Raw genomic sequence first — 18,806 nt, forward strand, 5'->3', positions numbered from 1 at the left:
TCAACAATAATCGTCATTCCTAAATATTTATATTACCTGTAAAATTTATAAAAACGAGGCGGGAAGTTTGCGGATTCGAGGCATACGTGTTGTCACTCATAGAGCCAATAATCATTTAAATGAAAAAGTCACACAGCCATTTAAACCTACTTGTTAACTGTCTCTATTTAATCACTTTTAAAATAAGCAGAGTTAAATATCAACAAATAAAAAAAACTCGTAAAAACTTTCCAAAGACACCTGAATTCATATCTGTTTCTCGTATTATAAAATTCCACGCGGTTGATTGCCGAGACTGGCCACATATTAAGGCATGGAAGCAATGACAAATATATACATATTTTAAGACCTCTTGATATTCCTAACGTGTTTTGGTCGAGTGTTAACATAGCTACCCACATTCGAGACTCGGCTTATTTAAGTGTTTGTATAGCTCGTGTCTATTCAGTTTTGTTTTTTCTTTTGATAATTTATTTCGAAAATATGTGATAAAACTATGTCACTAGTTTTAATTTTAAGCTTCGATGAAAAGTATTGTCGATCGAAGCTATTAAAATGTGTGCTTTTACTTTCAATCTTAAATATAATTTTATGGTTCTAATATATGTATTAAAAATTAAAGATTTTTTTCTATGTAAGTATCCATATTAGATTAGATTTCGTGTTCACGAACAATATCGTATATAAACTGTTAAGTGGCAATGAGGATCTTGAACAATACAATTAGATTTATTTTTCTATAGTATGTACATACACTTCTGAGATCATAACTTAAACGTAGTTAGGTATAAAAAACTTAAATTCAAATGATTTTCATGTTGGCGACACCGAAACCTTTTGATACCTTTTTTAACGGCTATAGAAGAAGGCTACAGAGGTTTTCGGCCCAAAAACAAAAGAGAAGAAGGAATAAAAATAGCAGAAATAAAATAAAAATACTCCTTAACAGAGTCCTTAATGTGTACATTTTATTTTTTATGCTTATGGACTTTTACATACGTTCAAAACAAATTGATACGAGAGCCGTTTGGAGCCATGTTTTGGATTTTACTGGTATAGAATACGAGTTATATAATAAAGTACAATAACGAATGATGAAGTCGACGTGGCCTAAAGGATAAAACGTCTGTTGCATTCATATCAATGAGACTGTGCCGGTATTCTAATCTCGCAAACAGGTGCGATTTTTTAAATTAAATACGTACTTATCAAATGTTCAAGAATAAATTCCTCTGTAAAGGAATGATACCGTGCTATAAAAACAAACCCGTAAATGCAATACTGAAAATAAGACGAAGGAATGTGAAAGTAATGTTGTACGAGGATGAACAGTCTTGAAATTACAAACTCTGCTATGATGAGGAGGGGACGCTTAGGGACTTATATAGCAGAAAATATTATATTATTGGTCAGCATAGATAATAAACTTAATTGTTGGTCAGCGATAAATTTTACTTAATTTTAGAAGATAAACGAAAAACATATCTATATATCCATAGGATCACAGACCCCATGACAATAGACGTGTAAGTTGATGAAATTTACCCATTCAATAAATATGTTATTGACATTGATCATTTTTTGTTATAATAAAATGTACATGCTTTTATAATTTAACCTAAATTTATTTTCGTTAGTAAAAGTAGCCACAGACTAAGTCTATCTAAAATTTTACCCGTGTGAGCTTAGAAATGAGACAATTTAAGTCAAGTATTATTAAATTGCTGAAGCTTGTAAACTTACAATTTTTCTTGTCACAGTGTATTTAAAACATACTGCTACATGAAATATCGTTTCGTATCTTTCACGGTAACACAGAGCACGCACAGGTTTCACTAAACAGACACTTTCAGTAATTTTTCGTGTTTTTAATACTTGTTATAAAGGCTCACACGTAACATCAGCTCAAAGGCTGCGCGAATACTGGCGAGGCGAGAGGTCTCGCCCGTCTATCATGGCGCATGTGCCTGCGCAGCCTTCTAGAGTTCATCGAACGAGTTCCGCTGAGAGCGTAACGCTGAGAAAAACCTTTGCTAAGGGGATAATTAGTATGTGAGCCTTAATTCGTTTTAGCTGTCGTTTAACAGATCAGCTGTCAGCAACTGTTGCCCATTTTATGACCCACAAACATCAACGAATTTTTATGGGTATAATTTATGGGTTTTTTTAATGGCGCTAATCCGAGCTGACGCCCTTAATACCGCGCTAAAATACATAGACCACATAGCAAGACATGCCACAAGGTCCACAGCGCTCCTGGAGCTAAGATTAAATCGCATTGGTACAACGCTGTACCACCCTTCAAACGAGTAGGCAGGATTGTTGAGTAAATGTGAAAATTATTAAAGTAACTAATGGGATCTGGATGGGCAAGGGCTCGTGGTAATTACAGGTAACCGTGTGTAGGTTTACGACAAAGGGAAGATCTTCCACAGAGCGGGTGTTATTTGCTCGGTAGACTGACGCGCGACAGTCCAAATGTTGTTGTTCGAAACTTGTACATATGCACGCTTATGTTGAAAATGTCGTATCAAATCAAATCAAATCAAAAAAAATTTATTCAACATAAATGAAAGTACATACTTGTTGAACGTCAAAAGAACTACCGCCAATTCACAAGAACTAGCCTCCGTCCTGAGAAGAATTGGCAAGAAACTCAGCGGGCATGTCTTTTTTCTTTTTTAAATATGTTTTTTTTTTTTTTTATAATTACATTTTTTAATATATGAATTTTTACAATGAGTATTATAACGTAACAATTACTAAAATATTGAAATGCCCGGAGCGAGCAACTCATTCCCATTTTGTGCAATCTTCTAGTAAACGTAAACGTAAACGAGATTCAGGCATTTGTCAAATACCTATCTTTTGTTTCATGATAGCTAGGTACATGCCGCATCACTCTCCTCCGAGACCGGAGGTCGTGTCATTAAGCTTGCGTTGTCCGTGTAGACTAGTGTAGAGATTAGCTTGCAAGTGCCAGTGGAGCTCGAAGTCTGCGTTGAGTCGAGGCTGAGCTTGAATGCTGCGTGAGTACCGTGAATAATCCATGTGATGCAGAGCTGCCGTGCCGGAGATGTGTGACCCCAAGGGTTGATGATTCGGTCGTGGGCTGCGATGGACTGAAGCGCCGTGATGAGGCAATGAAGATGCGTGCCGTAGGACCAGTATGCGCGGTGAGTCGGCTGCGATGGACCTGTTGAGGCTGCGAGGCTGGCTTGCTGTGGGACGACTATATATGACTGTTTTTATCTGCGAGAATGCGGGAACTGTGGTAGCCAGAGTTCTTGATGCGCTGATGATGAAGTGTGAAGGCTGTAATTGTCCCATCGCAGGTCACCAGTGTGGAATGCTTAACGACGAAGGGATATCTTCCAACGAGCCGACGATCCCGGATGTTGTCGTAAGCGTCGTAATAATCGTAAGCGAGATTCAGGCATCTGTCAAATATCTTGTGTTGTATGATGGTTACCCGCCACAAACTCAATTTCGACCAATCATATTAGGTACCAAGAAATTAATAATTGTTAACACAATAGTTTTATTGTTGGAATGGCTAGTCTGAATTTATCATGAACTTTTGGTCAATTCTCAATCACAAGGCATATATCATTTTCGGTTTCCAATAAAACACTGTGTCGAGTTTGTCTGCGTTTAGATTTTTGGTTTTTTAAGGCTGATTTCTTGAATGAAATCGTTTAATTTTATAAAATTACAGAAGCGTGAAAAAATGTACTTTGTTTTCTTGGTTCCATATGAAATATTCATTGCAATGTCACTTCATTTCTACAGACTAGTTAATTTCACTTTAGATTGGGCCTAAAAGACACGGCTTTACACAGCACCAGCAGCAGCGGCTTGGCTGTGCCCATCTTTTTTCTTTCCAAGCCTCTTATGAGGTCCCCATGCATTTAGGCGACTTCAAAATTTCTGCTTAAGATTTAGGTATATTTGGCTTATTAAAATATCGTCACATCTTAGAATTTCGCGCTACACTCAAGTGGCCGCCAATTCGCCTTTGCCGGAATGCTCATATTATTTCTCTGCTTTAAACCGTCCTCTTTCATCCTTCCCCTCCTCCTTATTTCAAAAGACCCTTAGAGTTTGTCCGTGATATCCCCGTATCCCTGAAATCATCGGAAAACATGCAATTAAGTAATGACGCCAGTGTATTCGACAAGGTTTTACGATCATTCCTTCACCGTTCAAGCTATTCGTTTGTGGAATGTATTTCCGGTACGTTATAATGTGATATCCTGAAACATTAATTTCGTTCAAACGACTGATTAACGAGCATTATTTAAACAATTTTCTGTCAATCAGTTTAATTTGTGTTAAGGTAGAATTTGAAATTGATTTAAACGTAAATTGTAATTACGTTTCATAGGTATTACATGTGTGTTTTATATGTAAATTGATTTCTTATCTATGTGTAAAGAAGCAAAATTATGATTACATTGTTCTTTCTCTCTTCCCAGCTATTTATCCCACATGGTGGTAGGGTCAGCTTTCCTGACTTTACTCCTCAACTTCGCTCTGTCTTCGACATCCTCGTCAGCAACATTGCATTCTCTCTTGTCCTTCAGCACTACGTCCCTCCACCTTGTCTTGGGTCTACCTCTAGGTCTTCGACCGGGGAGGTCAAGCAGTAGCGCCAAATTTCCGACGTAGTCAGGCGGCTTTCTTTTCACGTGACCATACCATCTCAGCCTACTCTCCTGCATCTTGTCGGCGATGTTCCGTACACCTAGGCTTCGACGCATGTACTCGTTGCGGATTTTATCGAGCCTAGTCACGCCGCACATCCACCTCAGCATCTTCATTTCAGCAACTTGAATGGCATGCACGTTCCTATTGGTTGTCGCCCATGTTTCGCTGCCATACATAAGAACAGGCCTTATTATGGTCTTATAGATCACAACCTTGAGCTTAACGGGCATCCTCCTATCGCAGGTGACACCACTTAGGTACTTCTCGCCATTTTAGCCACACTGCGGCTATTCGGTGTTGAATTCGGTTCGGAATTATTACATTGTTCATGTTTGTTTATTAGTATAGTGATATGTCGAATTCGGTGGCCGGAGATTGTAAAAATCCATCCACTAAACGACTCCCTTGCGCTTTCGCTGGATGCGCGATTCCCACCCGAGGCAGAATCTTTCTAAAGCAATTCCACAGACCTGTAGCTCCGTAGAACTACAGTCATGACAGCGCTAGACAGCTTGTAGCACGCCACGCGGCTTTGCCCCTTTTAAGTCCTCGGCGACGACGGGTCGATGCGGACAATGATGAACTCTTCCTTTCTTGTTCCGCTGCTCCTTCTGCGAGTATCGCCAGCATTACGTATTCTGACAGCATTGGCTGTGCCCCTGATTTGCTGATGTCCCTGATCGACGGCAACTACATACTGTTAGGTGACCCACATGCTCGTCTATCGATAGATGCAATAATATAAAAAATACACAACTGTAACAAAATCCGTGTGAGGAAGGCAAAGCTTTAACTTATATAAATTGTTTTTATTTTATCAATTCAATGTTTCTTCTGATTTAAGCGTAAAATGGTGATGCCTTATCAAGTAACTGTGTTATAAATGTGCTCAACTGTGGGAGATAAAACATATTTGGTTATGCCCTCCTTTTTTTTCAAAAAAACTTAAGATTCTCAGTAAATACTTAAAACCATTGTACTAAGAGGTCTTTTAATTTAATCGCCTTTAATTATAATTTAAACACCTCTTCTTGGGTTTATGTCTCGCCTTTTTTTTATTTTATTTTTTATTGCTTAGATGGGTGGACGAGCTCACAGCCCACCTGGTGTTAAGTGGTTACTGGAACCCATAGACATCTACAACGTAGACACGCCACCCACCTTGAGATACAAGTTCTAAAGTCTCAGTATAGTTACAACCCTTCAAACCGAAACGCATTACTGTTTCACGGCAGAAATAGGCAGGGCGGTGGTACCTACCCGCGCGGACTCACAAGTAGTCCTACCACCAGTAAACCTCATCTAATTTAATGTTAACTAGATGATGACCGAGCTTTGCTCGTCTTTTTTTTGATAACGCCATTTTGTTGTGTCTTTAAAGCGGTTAGTTGCCCTTAATTAAGAAAAATAGTATTCTTATTCGCCAATAGATGTCGGGAAGAGTTGATTATTGAAAACACAAATAAAACAACATTTTCTGAAAAGAAATCGTAGCTAGATCCCCCGAAATCCCCAGTATACTAAATTTTATGAAAATCGTTAGAGCCGTTTCCGAGACTCAGATTTTATATATATATATACAAGAATTGCTCATTTAAAGGTATAAGATTCATTCCATTTTTTTTTTACAAGAGTAAAACAGAAAGTAATAGCTTTGTAACAAAGAGCAAAAGCTGTTTGCTACAAAATATTAGGCTGTACTACCTTATTCCTTTTGCATAATCAACGAACGAATCAAATAAATGTCATTTGGCAATTGTCATTCTCGATAGTTTTGTTTCGTCGTGACTTTCAGTTTTAGTGTTAACACGGTTTAAGTATAATTTCTGAAAAGGAGAACGTGCAAAATAGCCCGAAATGCCTAACGTTTCAGGTAAATGGTCATTTAAAACTAATTATATCAATTCGAAAATAGCTAGTTCATTCTAGAAATTTGTAGGTTAGGACAACTAAACAATAATGCCGATATTTTTTTTAAAGATGTAATTGTGTTGTTATTTAATATTTGGCATTAATAACATGTAAAAATAAATAAGTTTAACTCTATAGGGTCTGTTGCTTCGTCTTTTGTGCTTCATCTTTTATTTAAAATTTAGATAAAATAATAACTTTTTGCTACAAAAAAAATCTGAACACTAAAACAGATTTGTTTCCAGAATTTATTCCAAATTGATTCGTAGTTATAAATCACGGTTTTATAAATTAGTTTGTTAGTGAAATTAGCAGCAAATAATATCTAATAGTAAGCCACTCATGAAATAGCAATATTATGTGGCAGTTTCTGGGAAGTCATTGACCTTTAATTACTAAACAATGTCACATCTAGGTCAAGGGCAATGTTTTGTATTCATGTGTAATAGTCCAATATATGTAACTTAGTTTTTTATGAATTTTTATCAAGTTAACTTCAAATTCATATTATATTAATTAACAAAAAATACAGTAAACATATTTTAATTTTTTTTTCATTATCCAGATTTTGTTAATGTACATAAAAATATACATTACACTAATACTTAATTATTCAATGCAGTATACAATATATACATTTATATAGTATATTTCTAATTTCTTCAAATTTCTATTAGTGTGTTATTTAATAAAAATATAAAAAAATGTGGCTAGCAAGGGATGGCTAGAATGTTTCAAAAGTTCTTAATTTTTTCTTTAAAAGAATATTATCACTGGACCTGTAATTTGTCAGATTTCAAGGTACTTTTTTATACAAAATCCAGACTATATAGGACTCTTAGGTACTCTATAATCGGACAAATTCGATAATTCGACACTGCCCCGAAAAACGTGTGTCGGGTTATTGGGGGTCCACTGTAATTTAAAATAAATATTCCAAATTACATATGAATAAACATATTTCATGTTGCAGTGAAGGTAAAATGGGGCAAGGAAATGTACCCAGATGTGGAGGTGAATACAGACGATGAACCGGTACTGTTCAAGGCGCAGATATTTGCACTGACAGGGGTCCAGCCAGAGAGACAAAAAGTTGTTTGCAAAGGAGTCACATTACGGGATGACACATGGGGCAATTTTAAATTGACGAATGTGAGATTTGTTGTCATTTAAAATTATACGAAATAAAGTACTTTCTGAAGTGAATCATTTGAAAAGATTTCTAAACAATATATTTATGGTAGAAAGGTAAATTGAAAAACAAAAATTTTTTTTTTTTTGGATATTTAAATGGCAAGGTGAAATTTTCAGAACGCCTTAGTACTTGTCATGGGCAGTAAAGAGGAAGACGTGCCAGCAGCACCAGTGGAACAGACACGTTTTGTCGAAGACATGAATGAAGCTGAACTGGCTACAGCCGTGAGTATGATCAAGTCTTTTATGTTCAACCAAACAAGGTCTTACTATGAGAAATGTAGGCAGCGGCTTGGCTCTGCCCCCGGCATTGCTGAAGTCCATGGGCGACGGTAACCACTCACCATCAGGTGGGCCGTATACTCGTCTGCCTACAACGGCAATAAAAAAAAATTCTTAACCAGGGCCAAACTTACAAAATCCAAATTCATTGAAGTACGGAAAACTTTATGTTCTTTACTCAAAAGAATAAATATCAGCAGTAATTTCAAGCTTACACCACAGTGATGTGCCAACCTTCTTCTTTTTCTTTGTCTTTCTTTCATTAATGTGGATCGTGACCATATATGATTACTCATGTCCTATTTACTCGTGTCCTCTGCCAGTTCAATAGATCATTGCAGAGATTCTCGTGTGGTCTCGACAATACTTTTAGATCATTATCTTGGAATTCAACCACTGGACCTTTCCCTCCTGTCTCTGTACTGAAGATGTTTGGAGAGGTTTCATTAGGAAACTAATTTGACGATTTTTCTAGAACTTAACTTTTTGTTTTCAGATGGATATGCCAGAGGGTCTCATCAACTTGGGTAACACTTGTTACATGAATGCGACAGTGCAGTGTCTGAAGACGGTCCCTGAACTTAGAAATGCCTTGCTCAATTATGATAAATGTAATTATATAGCCTTTTGTATACATCACTGCATAGACATTTATAGTTTATTGGGTAGGTAGATTAATTTGGAAGGTTGCCCATGCGATGGACCGATCAGGTTAACTCAGCAGTTGGTGGTTGTTTGCATGAGTGTACCAGGCTCACCACAAACCGGGAGGAGTGGGGATTGCTCGTGAGGCGCATAACATCTGCCCACAGCAATTATGCTGAATGATGATCACGACTACTCTGACAAGAGTGATGTGGCAAAGGATAGATTAATTTATATAATTATAATATTAATATACTTTGACATTTCTAGGAAATTGCTAATTTATATTATAATATAAAGGTAATTTGTAGGTGAAATTTCTGATTTTTATTCAACTCAATACTATAATTTATGAATGTTTCTTTAACCAAACTGCCTTTGTTAGCAGAGATACGCCCCAATTTTTTTTTTATTGCCCTTGTAGGCAGACGATCGTACGGTGGCCCACCTGATGGTGTGTGGTGACCGTCGCCCATAGACTTCAGCAACGCCAGGGGCTGCTGCCTACTGTTAAGTACTCTACAAGAAATCTGACGCTAAGGAGTCACTGTTGCTCATGGATGTTATGATTTTAGACACCACTAGTAATACTATGTGTCACAGTGGTGATCACCTTAAAACATATTTATTTAATATTGTCTCATGCATCACCTTTACACGTTGATGGGGCTACAGCAGTAGTTCTTCTCAACATATAAGAAGTGAATATAAGATATGAAGAAAAAACCACTTGGAATGTCAGTCTACTGAAGAAAACTCTAATAACACACATTTTTATAATTTTTTTTATTGCCCGTGTAGGCAGGCAAAAACATGCTCCACCTGATGGTGAGTGATTACCTTTGCCCATGGACCAGGAGCAGAGCCAAGCCGCTGCCAAAAATCATAGAACATCTTCCTGTTACAATTCAGTCATCATCATAGTCGGTTACTGTTGGCAGAGCGTTTGTGGTCATGTGTAATTCTTGTTTATTAAATTTAGTACTATTTATTTATTTATTTATTTATTACACTTCATGTAAAATTTACATTGGCGGACTTAAAATGCCTGAGGCATTCTCTACCAGTCAACCAAAAGTAGTGCAGAGTGAATAGTGGTAGGTGCAATGAAATTTATATTAATTTACAAATACATACACAAAAAATAAGTATATACATACATATACACACAATCACATATACATACATACATATAATAGCTCATACAGTATTAAAAGGAATATATACTATTTCAAATATACTTCCAATTTAGTTTTATATAAAAAAATTGTGAACAAGAACATTTAAGTCGTCGTGGCCTAACGGATAAGACGTCCGGTGCATTTGTGTTGAGCGATGCACCAGTGTTCGAATCTCAGGCGGGTACCAATTTTTCTAATGAAATATGTACTCAACAAATGTTCACGATTGATTTCCACGGTGAAAGAATAACATTGTGTAATAAAAATCAAACCCGTAAAATTATAATTTGCGTAATTACTGATGATAGGACCTCTTGTGAGTCCGCGCGGGTAGGTACCACCACCCTGTCTGTTTCTACCGTGAAGCATTTATGCGTTTAGGTTTGAAGGGTGAGGTAGCCGTTGTAACTATATGTGAGACCTTAGAACTTCTATCTCAAGGTGAGTGGCGCATTTACGTTGTGGATGACTATGGGCTCCAGTAACCACTTAACACCATGTGGGCTGTGAGCTCGTACACCCATCTAAGCAATAAATAAAAAAAAACATTTGACTTGGTTGACAGCATCAACGGGCGGCGACACAGCGGGAGAACTAACGGCGGCACTAAGCGAGACGGTCTCGGCTCTGGACTCCGGGGGCTCCAGCGCGTGCGGCGTGGCGGCGGCGCGCCTGCTGGGAGCCCTGCACGGCGCGGCGCCTCGCTTCGCGGAGCGGGCAGCCGCGGGGGGCTTCGCGCAGCAGGACGCCTCCGAGTGCTGGACCGAGATCGTGAGGGCGTTGCAGCAGAGGCTCCCGGCCGCACCCATGCCAGTTCAGAACGCGTAATGTATTCTTGATATTTATATGAGCGACTGTTCTTTAAGGATGTGAGAGTTAAGTCAAGATTTCTAATAATTAGTTTATTCATAATTACGATTTGGATACATGAAATCTATTGTTACGCGCTGGAATTTGAGATAAATAAAAAAATATACTGAAGTACAAATTAAAACTATTAGCACTTAGAACACTTAAAATTCTCAATTCGCTTCTTCCGCTTCTCTTCAGGTCATCCGTTCGCTGTTTCGATTCGAGTAGTTCCGATTACTGACTGACTGTGTGCCATCTCTGCAGCGCTTTTATAGTCGATACGACATCCCTAGAATTATCGAGAATATTCCACACAAGTCGAGTGTTGTGTGTTTCCGCTATTTGGCAATAGATGGCGTTGTACTTCTCAAGGGTTTTAGATGCTACTAGATTCTTCGATATTCGGCGATAAATGGCATTACTCTTAATGGCGTAACACTATTAACCCATGTAATCTATTGCAGGTGGTATTCGAATAATTTTGTTTGGTAGTTTTTTCCAAAAGTGGTAAACAACTATGGCTAAAGATAAATCTAAATATGGTCTATTGTAATCACATTATAGCGTCTAACATATCAGTGTGAAGTAGCAGGGGTGACTTTATCTACACGAAGCAGTAGCTACTATAGAGTTAGCGAATTTTAATAGTCAATATTAATTCATGCAATCTATTACAGGTTGTATTGGAATAGCTTTGTTTGATAGTTGTATTCATAATTTTTAAACCGGTATGGCAAAAGATTAATCACATGGTCAATTATAATCATATTATAGTGTCTAACGTATCAGTGTGAAGTAACAGGGGTGACATCCTCTACACGAAGCAGTAGCTACAATAGAGCTAGCGAATTTTAATAGTCAATAATAAATTCTACAGGACAAGGTCATCAGTGATCGAGCAATACTTCGGAGGTACCCTGGATGTGGAGCTTGTATGCTCAGAGGCTGATGAGCCCCCGACCCACTCTGAGGAGTCATTCCTCCAGTTGTCCTGTTTCATATCACAAGACGTCAAATATCTGCAGTCTGGACTGAGATCGGTGCGTACTTAAAAAAAAATTACTTACAAACTTTTCTTAAATGTTATGGAGTTTTTTAAGCATATAGATATCACAGTATAAATACCACTATCTATCTAGATTTGGAGGTTGCTATCTCATTTGTATAGCTATCTATGACTGCATTGCTTTGAATAAAATAAATAAATATTTACTAACAATCACGCCACGTTAACTGGTCCCGTGCTAAGTTCGTAAAGAACTTGTATTACAGGTACCAGATAACGGAAACAAATGTAAGATTTTTATTATACACATACATATATTTAATAAACATCCATAACCCTGGAAAAGACATTTTTATGTTTATCATACAAATATCTTCTCTTGGCGGGATTCGAACCCGCGACCCCCGTGTGTAGTGACCATGTCACTTACCACTACACCAGACGGCCGGCCAAATGGATGTATGGTAGCAAATTCATGCTCACCGCTATACTAGCAGACTAACCACCTTACACATAATCAAATATCAAGTAGCTACATAAAAATATTATGATTATGAAATCTGTATAAAAGGTGATACTGCATACGTTAACTATGTTACGCCTTTTTTAATTTTTCTTTTTTTATTTTCAGAAAATGGCTGAGCATATAACAAAGATGTCACAAACACTGGGCAGGGATGCTGTTTATACAAAAACTGTGAGCTATTGAACATTCTAATTATATTGCTTTACATATTTTTTTTTTTTTATTGCTTATATGTGTGGACGAGCTCACAGCCCACCTGGTGTTAAGTGGTTACTGGAGCCCATAAACATCTATAACGTAAATGCGCCACACACCTTGAGATATAGTTTTAAGGTCTCAGTATAGTCACAACGGCTGCCCCACCCTTCAAACCGAAACGCATTACTGCTTCACGGCAGAAACAGGCAGGGTGGTGGTGGTGGGAATGCACCGGACGTCTTATCCTTTAGGCCACGACGACTTTAAAATAAGCTATATCTAATGTACTATCAACGGGTAATTTCTATAATGAAGGAACGAGCAAAATATATGTTCCATATATACTGTGGCTTAAAAGGATATATATATATAAATAGGATATATATGCAAGTTCGGTGTCATAATATGAATGCGATGCCACTAGGCCAGTGTCAAGCCACGTACTAATTAATTTAGTATTAAAAAATTAATAACACATTTTTTTTTTTTTAAATTGTTATAATTAAAATGTTATTTTCAGAGTAAAATAAGCCGTCTTCCTGCTTATTTGACAGTGCAATTCGTTCGTTTCTACTACAAGGAGAAAGAATCTATCAACGCTAAGATACTAAAAGATGTTAAATTCCCTCTGGACTTGGACGTGTATGAACTCTGCACTCCGGAACTACAAGAGAGGCTGACACCGATGCGAAATAAATTCAAGGTATGAAATTTTTTTATTTGCCATTTCATATGTTTAATTGTGTGGAAAAATAATTTTATCTTTATATTAATACGTGAAGCAAAAACTTTGTATTCCTTTTTACGAAAATTGCGCGGACGGAGGAGTATGAAAATTTCCACACTTATAGAGAATATAGAGAAGAAATGCACAATGCTAATATGTTTTTTAAATAATGTATAAAAGATACATTAAATCGATAAAGAAAATATTACACACACTACATACTATGTATTTGACGCACACACGTATGCATACTATTTATTGTCAAACTTTTGTTCTTGACGTCCGTTGTCAAATTGAGAATAGATTAAATATTGTTTGTCTTTGTTAATATTTTTTATAGTGTAATCTTGGCGAAATTTGTGATTATAGAAGTATAAAATACAATCATATTAGTGTACAAACTTACAATTCCAATTAATTATAGTCGAATTTCGACTAATGCAGGACCTCTAGTTTCTATTATTATCTATACTATTGCGGGTAGCCATCATACAATGCAAGATAATTGACAGATGCCTGAATCTCGCTTACGACATTTACAAGATAAGCTTGCATATATACAAGTTCCAAACAACAACATTCGGACCGTCGGTCTACCAAGCAATATCACCCGCTCGGTGGAAGTGAAGGGAAGTGAAGTGAAACGACGAAAGGGAACCCCCTTTCGTCGTTTAAACAATCCCAAATATACTAATAACTAGTCAGGTCATAAGTATTGTCACACAGTAAAAACTTTTCTTTTAGAATGCTGGCCACAAAAAAGTTTATTGAATTCGAATTTCGAATTGTTCATGAAAGTAAAAATGTATACTTTTAGAATTTTACTCATTTTTAAATATGGAGTGGACGCTTAAAGAAGACCGTGTTGCAGTTATTGCGTTGCATCGTTGCGGTTACGCGCCAATTCAAATTTTTAACATACTGAAAAATTTGAATATAACCAAAATATTCGTTTATCGTACCATCAAACGATACAATGAAGACTCTAGTGTAGATGACAGGTCAAGAAGTTGTCGCCCTCGGTCTGTTAGGACTCCAGCAGTGATAAAAGCTGTGAAGGCGCGAATTCAGAGAAATCCCAAACGTAAACAGAAACTGTTGGCCCTTCAGATGGGGTTAAGCAGAACCACGGTGAAAAGGGTGTTAAATGAAGACTTAGAGCTTCGGGCATATCGAAGAAAAACAGGACATCGTTTGAATGCTCGTCTAATGGACCTGAGACTGAAGAGATGCCGCGCTTTGTTGAAGCGGTACGCGGGAAAAAAATTTCGGGTTTTTTTTTTTTTCGGATGAAAAATTTTTTACCGTAGAAGAGAGCTACAACAAACAAAATGATAAGGTGTACGCACACAGTAGTGAAGAAGCGAGCAACCGTATTCCGCGTGCCCAACGAGGTCATTTTCCATCCTCGCTCATGGTATGGTTGGGAGTTTCTTATTGGGGCTTAACAGAGGTACATTTTTGTGAGAAAGGTGTAAAAACGAATGCAGTCGTGTATCAAAATACAGTCCTGACGAACCTTGTGGAACCTGTTTCTCATACTATGTTCAATAACAGGCACTGGGTATTCCAACAAGATTCGGCGCCAGCTCATAGAGCGAAGAGCCCACAAGACTGGCTGGCGGCGCGTGAAATCGACTTCATCCGGCACGAAGACTGGCCCTCCTCCAGTACCGATTTGAATCCGTTAGATTAGAAGATATGGCAACACTTGGAGGAAAAGGCGTGCTCAAAGCCTCATCCCAATTTGGAGTCACTCAAGACATCCTTGATTAAGGCAGCCGCCGATATTGACATGGACCTCGTTCGTGCTGCGATAGACGACTGGCCGCGCAGATTGAAGGCCTGTATTCAAAATCACGGAGGTCATTTTGAATAAACTTTAGTGTCATAAGAATCTATGTTTTGTTAAGTTCATTTTGGTATATGAATGGTTACATAATGAATAAACTTGTTTCAATTATTTTACATTAAACATGTGACAGAATTTATGACCTGACTAGGTATATAAATCTACAGTGGTTTTTACGGATGTTCCGTTATAACTACTGAACCGTGCATCCGATTGACTTGAAACTTGGTATCCATGTAGAAAATAAATGTACTTAATGGATAGGCTAATATTTGTATGAGTGTTGGACTCCATAATAATAATGACAATAAATAATAATGTTAATTTTAAATGCCCAGCGAAGCGGGCGAGTGCGGCTAGTAGTTTTTTAACATTATTTTTGATAGTTTTCGTAAATTTTGTAAGTATAGTAAATTTAATTATGTATAGTAACATCTCATGATTTAGATTAATTAGATTAACATAGTTTAATTCTCTAAATATCTTTTTTAATATATTCATTTGATATTATAGGAGTTGGAAGATGCGAAAGTACAATCATCGCTTAGCTCCGGTAACAAGAGTCACGGGGACAGCAGCAAGGCCAAGAAGAAGCGTGTCTTGCCCTACTGGTTCGAAAACGGTATGCTTACTGTTTGAGTGTATGTTGTGCTTATGTTAGTTACAAACTGAATTAGTATTGCAGAATTATAGAGACTCATATCGATTTTTTTTGGATTTCGACTTTTAATTCAAAAATGAATCTAGAACAACCCTTTTCAGCGACTCCTAATCATCAAATGACCAAAAGTAGCTTAAAAAGGGACAAAGCTATCCATCGGTCACCCCATACACTTCTACGGCTTGAAATCTTTATTTGATATTTTCAAAAAAATACCCATTCTGGGTTGGGTCTCTACAATTCTAAGTTTCGATATATATTATATACACGAATATAGACGAACATTTAATCACAACAAAAAAAATTTAAACTACGAGAATTAATTAGTGATGGTGGTATCATTCACGTTGTGATGGCCGAGTTTCTCGCCGGATATTCTCAGTGGGTCGCGTTTCCGATCCGGTGGTAGATCCTGCGAAGTACTGCTCTTGCTGGGGCCAGTGCTAACAACGCCTCCGATTTGAGCCCCATGAGCTCACCTACACGCTAGGGTAATGCTGATATAGCCTCTCAAGGTATAGATAGGAGAGAAAAAAAGATGGCCGCCGGTGTTATGGGTTCCAAAGATTCCGCAACACCAGCTGAGGGTATATGTGTTTGTGCAGACGTAGGCAGCAACAACAGCGGCTACTACCGGCTGCAGGCCGTGCTCACGCACCGCGGCCGCTCGTCCTCCTCCGGGCACTACGTGGCGTGGGTGGCGCGCGGCGCGGGCTGGCTGCGCTGCGACGACGACACCGTCACCCCCGTCACCGAGGACGAGGTGCTCAAGCTCAGCGGGGGAGGTACTCACTGACACACACACACACACACACAGAGTGAGAGATAGAGAAAGAGAGAGAGAGAGAGAGAGAGAGAGAGAGAGAGAGAGAGAGAGAGAGAGAGAGAGAGAGAGAGAGAGAGATAAGAGTATTCTTTATTGGAAACGAATCACATGCGGTGTACCAATTAATTGAAATACATACACATATGTAATATACATACAAATACACAGTGTAATATAATCATAATCTATACACACTGGATTAATCGTTTCTTGAAGTCGTAAAATGCGTGGCGTGAACTCGTCCAACCATCTAAGGATAAGAAAAAAAAACTAGACGATTTCTTGGGATGTGAAATCATACCTGAAAATTAGTTGAATAGTTATATGTACTACATTCAAATCATCGAACTTTGAGTTTTAAATATGTATTCTTTTAGCATGAGCTCAAACTTCGTATAATGTTACAAAGGACCATGCCCAAAAGTGGGCCAACTTTGTGTCAAAACTATTTGTATTTGAAAAACTATGCCTTATTTTTTCACGTTGTTTAGTTTATGTATCGACATTTCTTTCACCCTGCCATTGTTTTACAAAAAAATAAATTACTTATTTGATAACATCCGAAAAGTGAGTACTTCCATCATTCATAGTTTGTAAATTCGCCAATAGGCAGACAAATTCGAAGAAAACAATATTAACATCTTCATTTTAGCTGCAGAAAAAACAGATTTCTCTTAAACCTGGGTGAGAATATAAAAATCGTTTTCTGAATGTGAAACGATATTTCTTTGTCTATCAAATTAAGTTAAAATCATCATGACACGACAACTTTATTTAGGGGCCCAAACGCCCAAAGAAAATGGGCATTGTCCTTTGCTCAAAGAGTACTAACTTAAAAAATATTTTTTAACAGGTGACTGGCACTGCGCCTACCTTCTGCTGTACGGACCTAAAATCCTGGAGCTCCCCGAGCAGGATGAGGACGAGCCCATGGTCACCGACATAACAGACGATCCTGCTGGCGAACCCCCCACAGCGCTCGCATAAATAAAAACAAACAAATATTCATATTTTGGACATAGTTCAGCTGGAAAAAGGACTCAGTGATTGAAGCCTGTACACCTCAATAATAATAAATTCTTGTGTTTGTGTTTGGAACATTCAGAAAAAAATTGCTTGGATTTAATTCATTGTTCTAACCGTTCTTCACGATCATTCTAGAACTAGACTAATTTTTATAGAAACGTAAACTGAGTCCTTTCTGCTAAAGGATGTCCATTTATAAGGCTGATTGTAACGCTTACCTTTCGGTGTCCCGCTAAATATCTTTTTATTGGCAATAATTTTTTGCTCTGGTCACCCCGGTGTCCAGAATAAGTAGACCGAATAATATATTAAAATGTTTTATGTCGTAATATTGTATAGTACTGGAAGAAATTTGTTTTAATTTAATAATTTGAGTGATACCAAATTTTTAGGTTATAATTTTAGACTAATACAGCTTTGGGTTGCAATGTTTAAAGTTTTGTTACCATACTCGAGGAATTCTATAAAATCTATGTTAGTTCCAAAAGATAGACAAATAGATTTGGTATCCCGTGGCCAGTTTGAGAGTGATCTAACAATTGTACTTACGATTTTTAGAGATACGAGGCGATAATCTAGTTTAATATTCACTTTATTTGGCCTAAAACCTTAACCACTCGAGCCAGGAGGAAACAAATGAAAACACAACCCCTTTGCCTCATCATAATCGAGCTATAACAAAAAAAGATAATTCCATTCGTTATATATTTAATATGTATTAGTGATATCCTAAACAATAACGCGGGACATATATTTATTTAAAACAAAAAATGTATATTGGCATATAATGCTATCTACAACTAACTGTCTTTTATATATCTTACAAAATGTCATCATACGATTTTCATGTATTAACTTTCATTAAACTAAATGTATTTTAGTTGAAATAGATGATTAATTTGTAATACAACATTTGAGTATACATTTATACGTTGTTTTATTTGCGTGTCCTCGACCTTCCTCCGTCTGGTTTGAAATAGACAGTAGTGTATCGATGGCCCCGAAAATAGGCGAATTAATAATTTTTATTATGTAGTGTTTGACACGTGAACATTTTTTTCTGGGCGCTAAAACTATATTATTATTTTATTTATTTATTATTTATGCAGTAAAAAAATACAAAAAAAGGTTTTTACAAGAGCTCTTTAATTGATATCTCCAACAATTTGTGTCCGACTTTTGAAATAAGGCGTCTTTTCCCGATTTGTT

General features: G+C 37.3%; 1 protein-coding gene across 1 annotated transcript; it reads left to right on the plus strand.

The window, feature by feature from the left end:
- Positions 1-6,441: 6,441 nt before the first annotated feature.
- On the plus strand, positions 6,442-18,525 carry Usp14 (ubiquitin specific protease 14). The gene is made up of 11 exons (XM_028169594.2): positions 6,442-6,583; positions 7,595-7,773; positions 7,933-8,040; positions 8,594-8,708; positions 10,489-10,747; positions 11,653-11,815; positions 12,413-12,478; positions 13,026-13,208; positions 15,598-15,706; positions 16,351-16,530; positions 17,425-18,525. The coding sequence occupies exons 1-11, from the start codon at positions 6,568-6,570 to the stop codon at positions 17,556-17,558; spliced, it is 1,512 nt and encodes a 503-aa protein (XP_028025395.2). The 5' UTR covers positions 6,442-6,567; the 3' UTR covers positions 17,559-18,525.
- Positions 18,526-18,806: the final 281 nt, after the last annotated feature.

Source organism: Bombyx mandarina, chromosome 19, assembly GCF_030267445.1.
Source record: "Bombyx mandarina strain Sakado chromosome 19, ASM3026744v2".
In the NCBI taxonomy this organism is placed as follows: domain Eukaryota; kingdom Metazoa; phylum Arthropoda; class Insecta; order Lepidoptera; family Bombycidae; genus Bombyx; species Bombyx mandarina.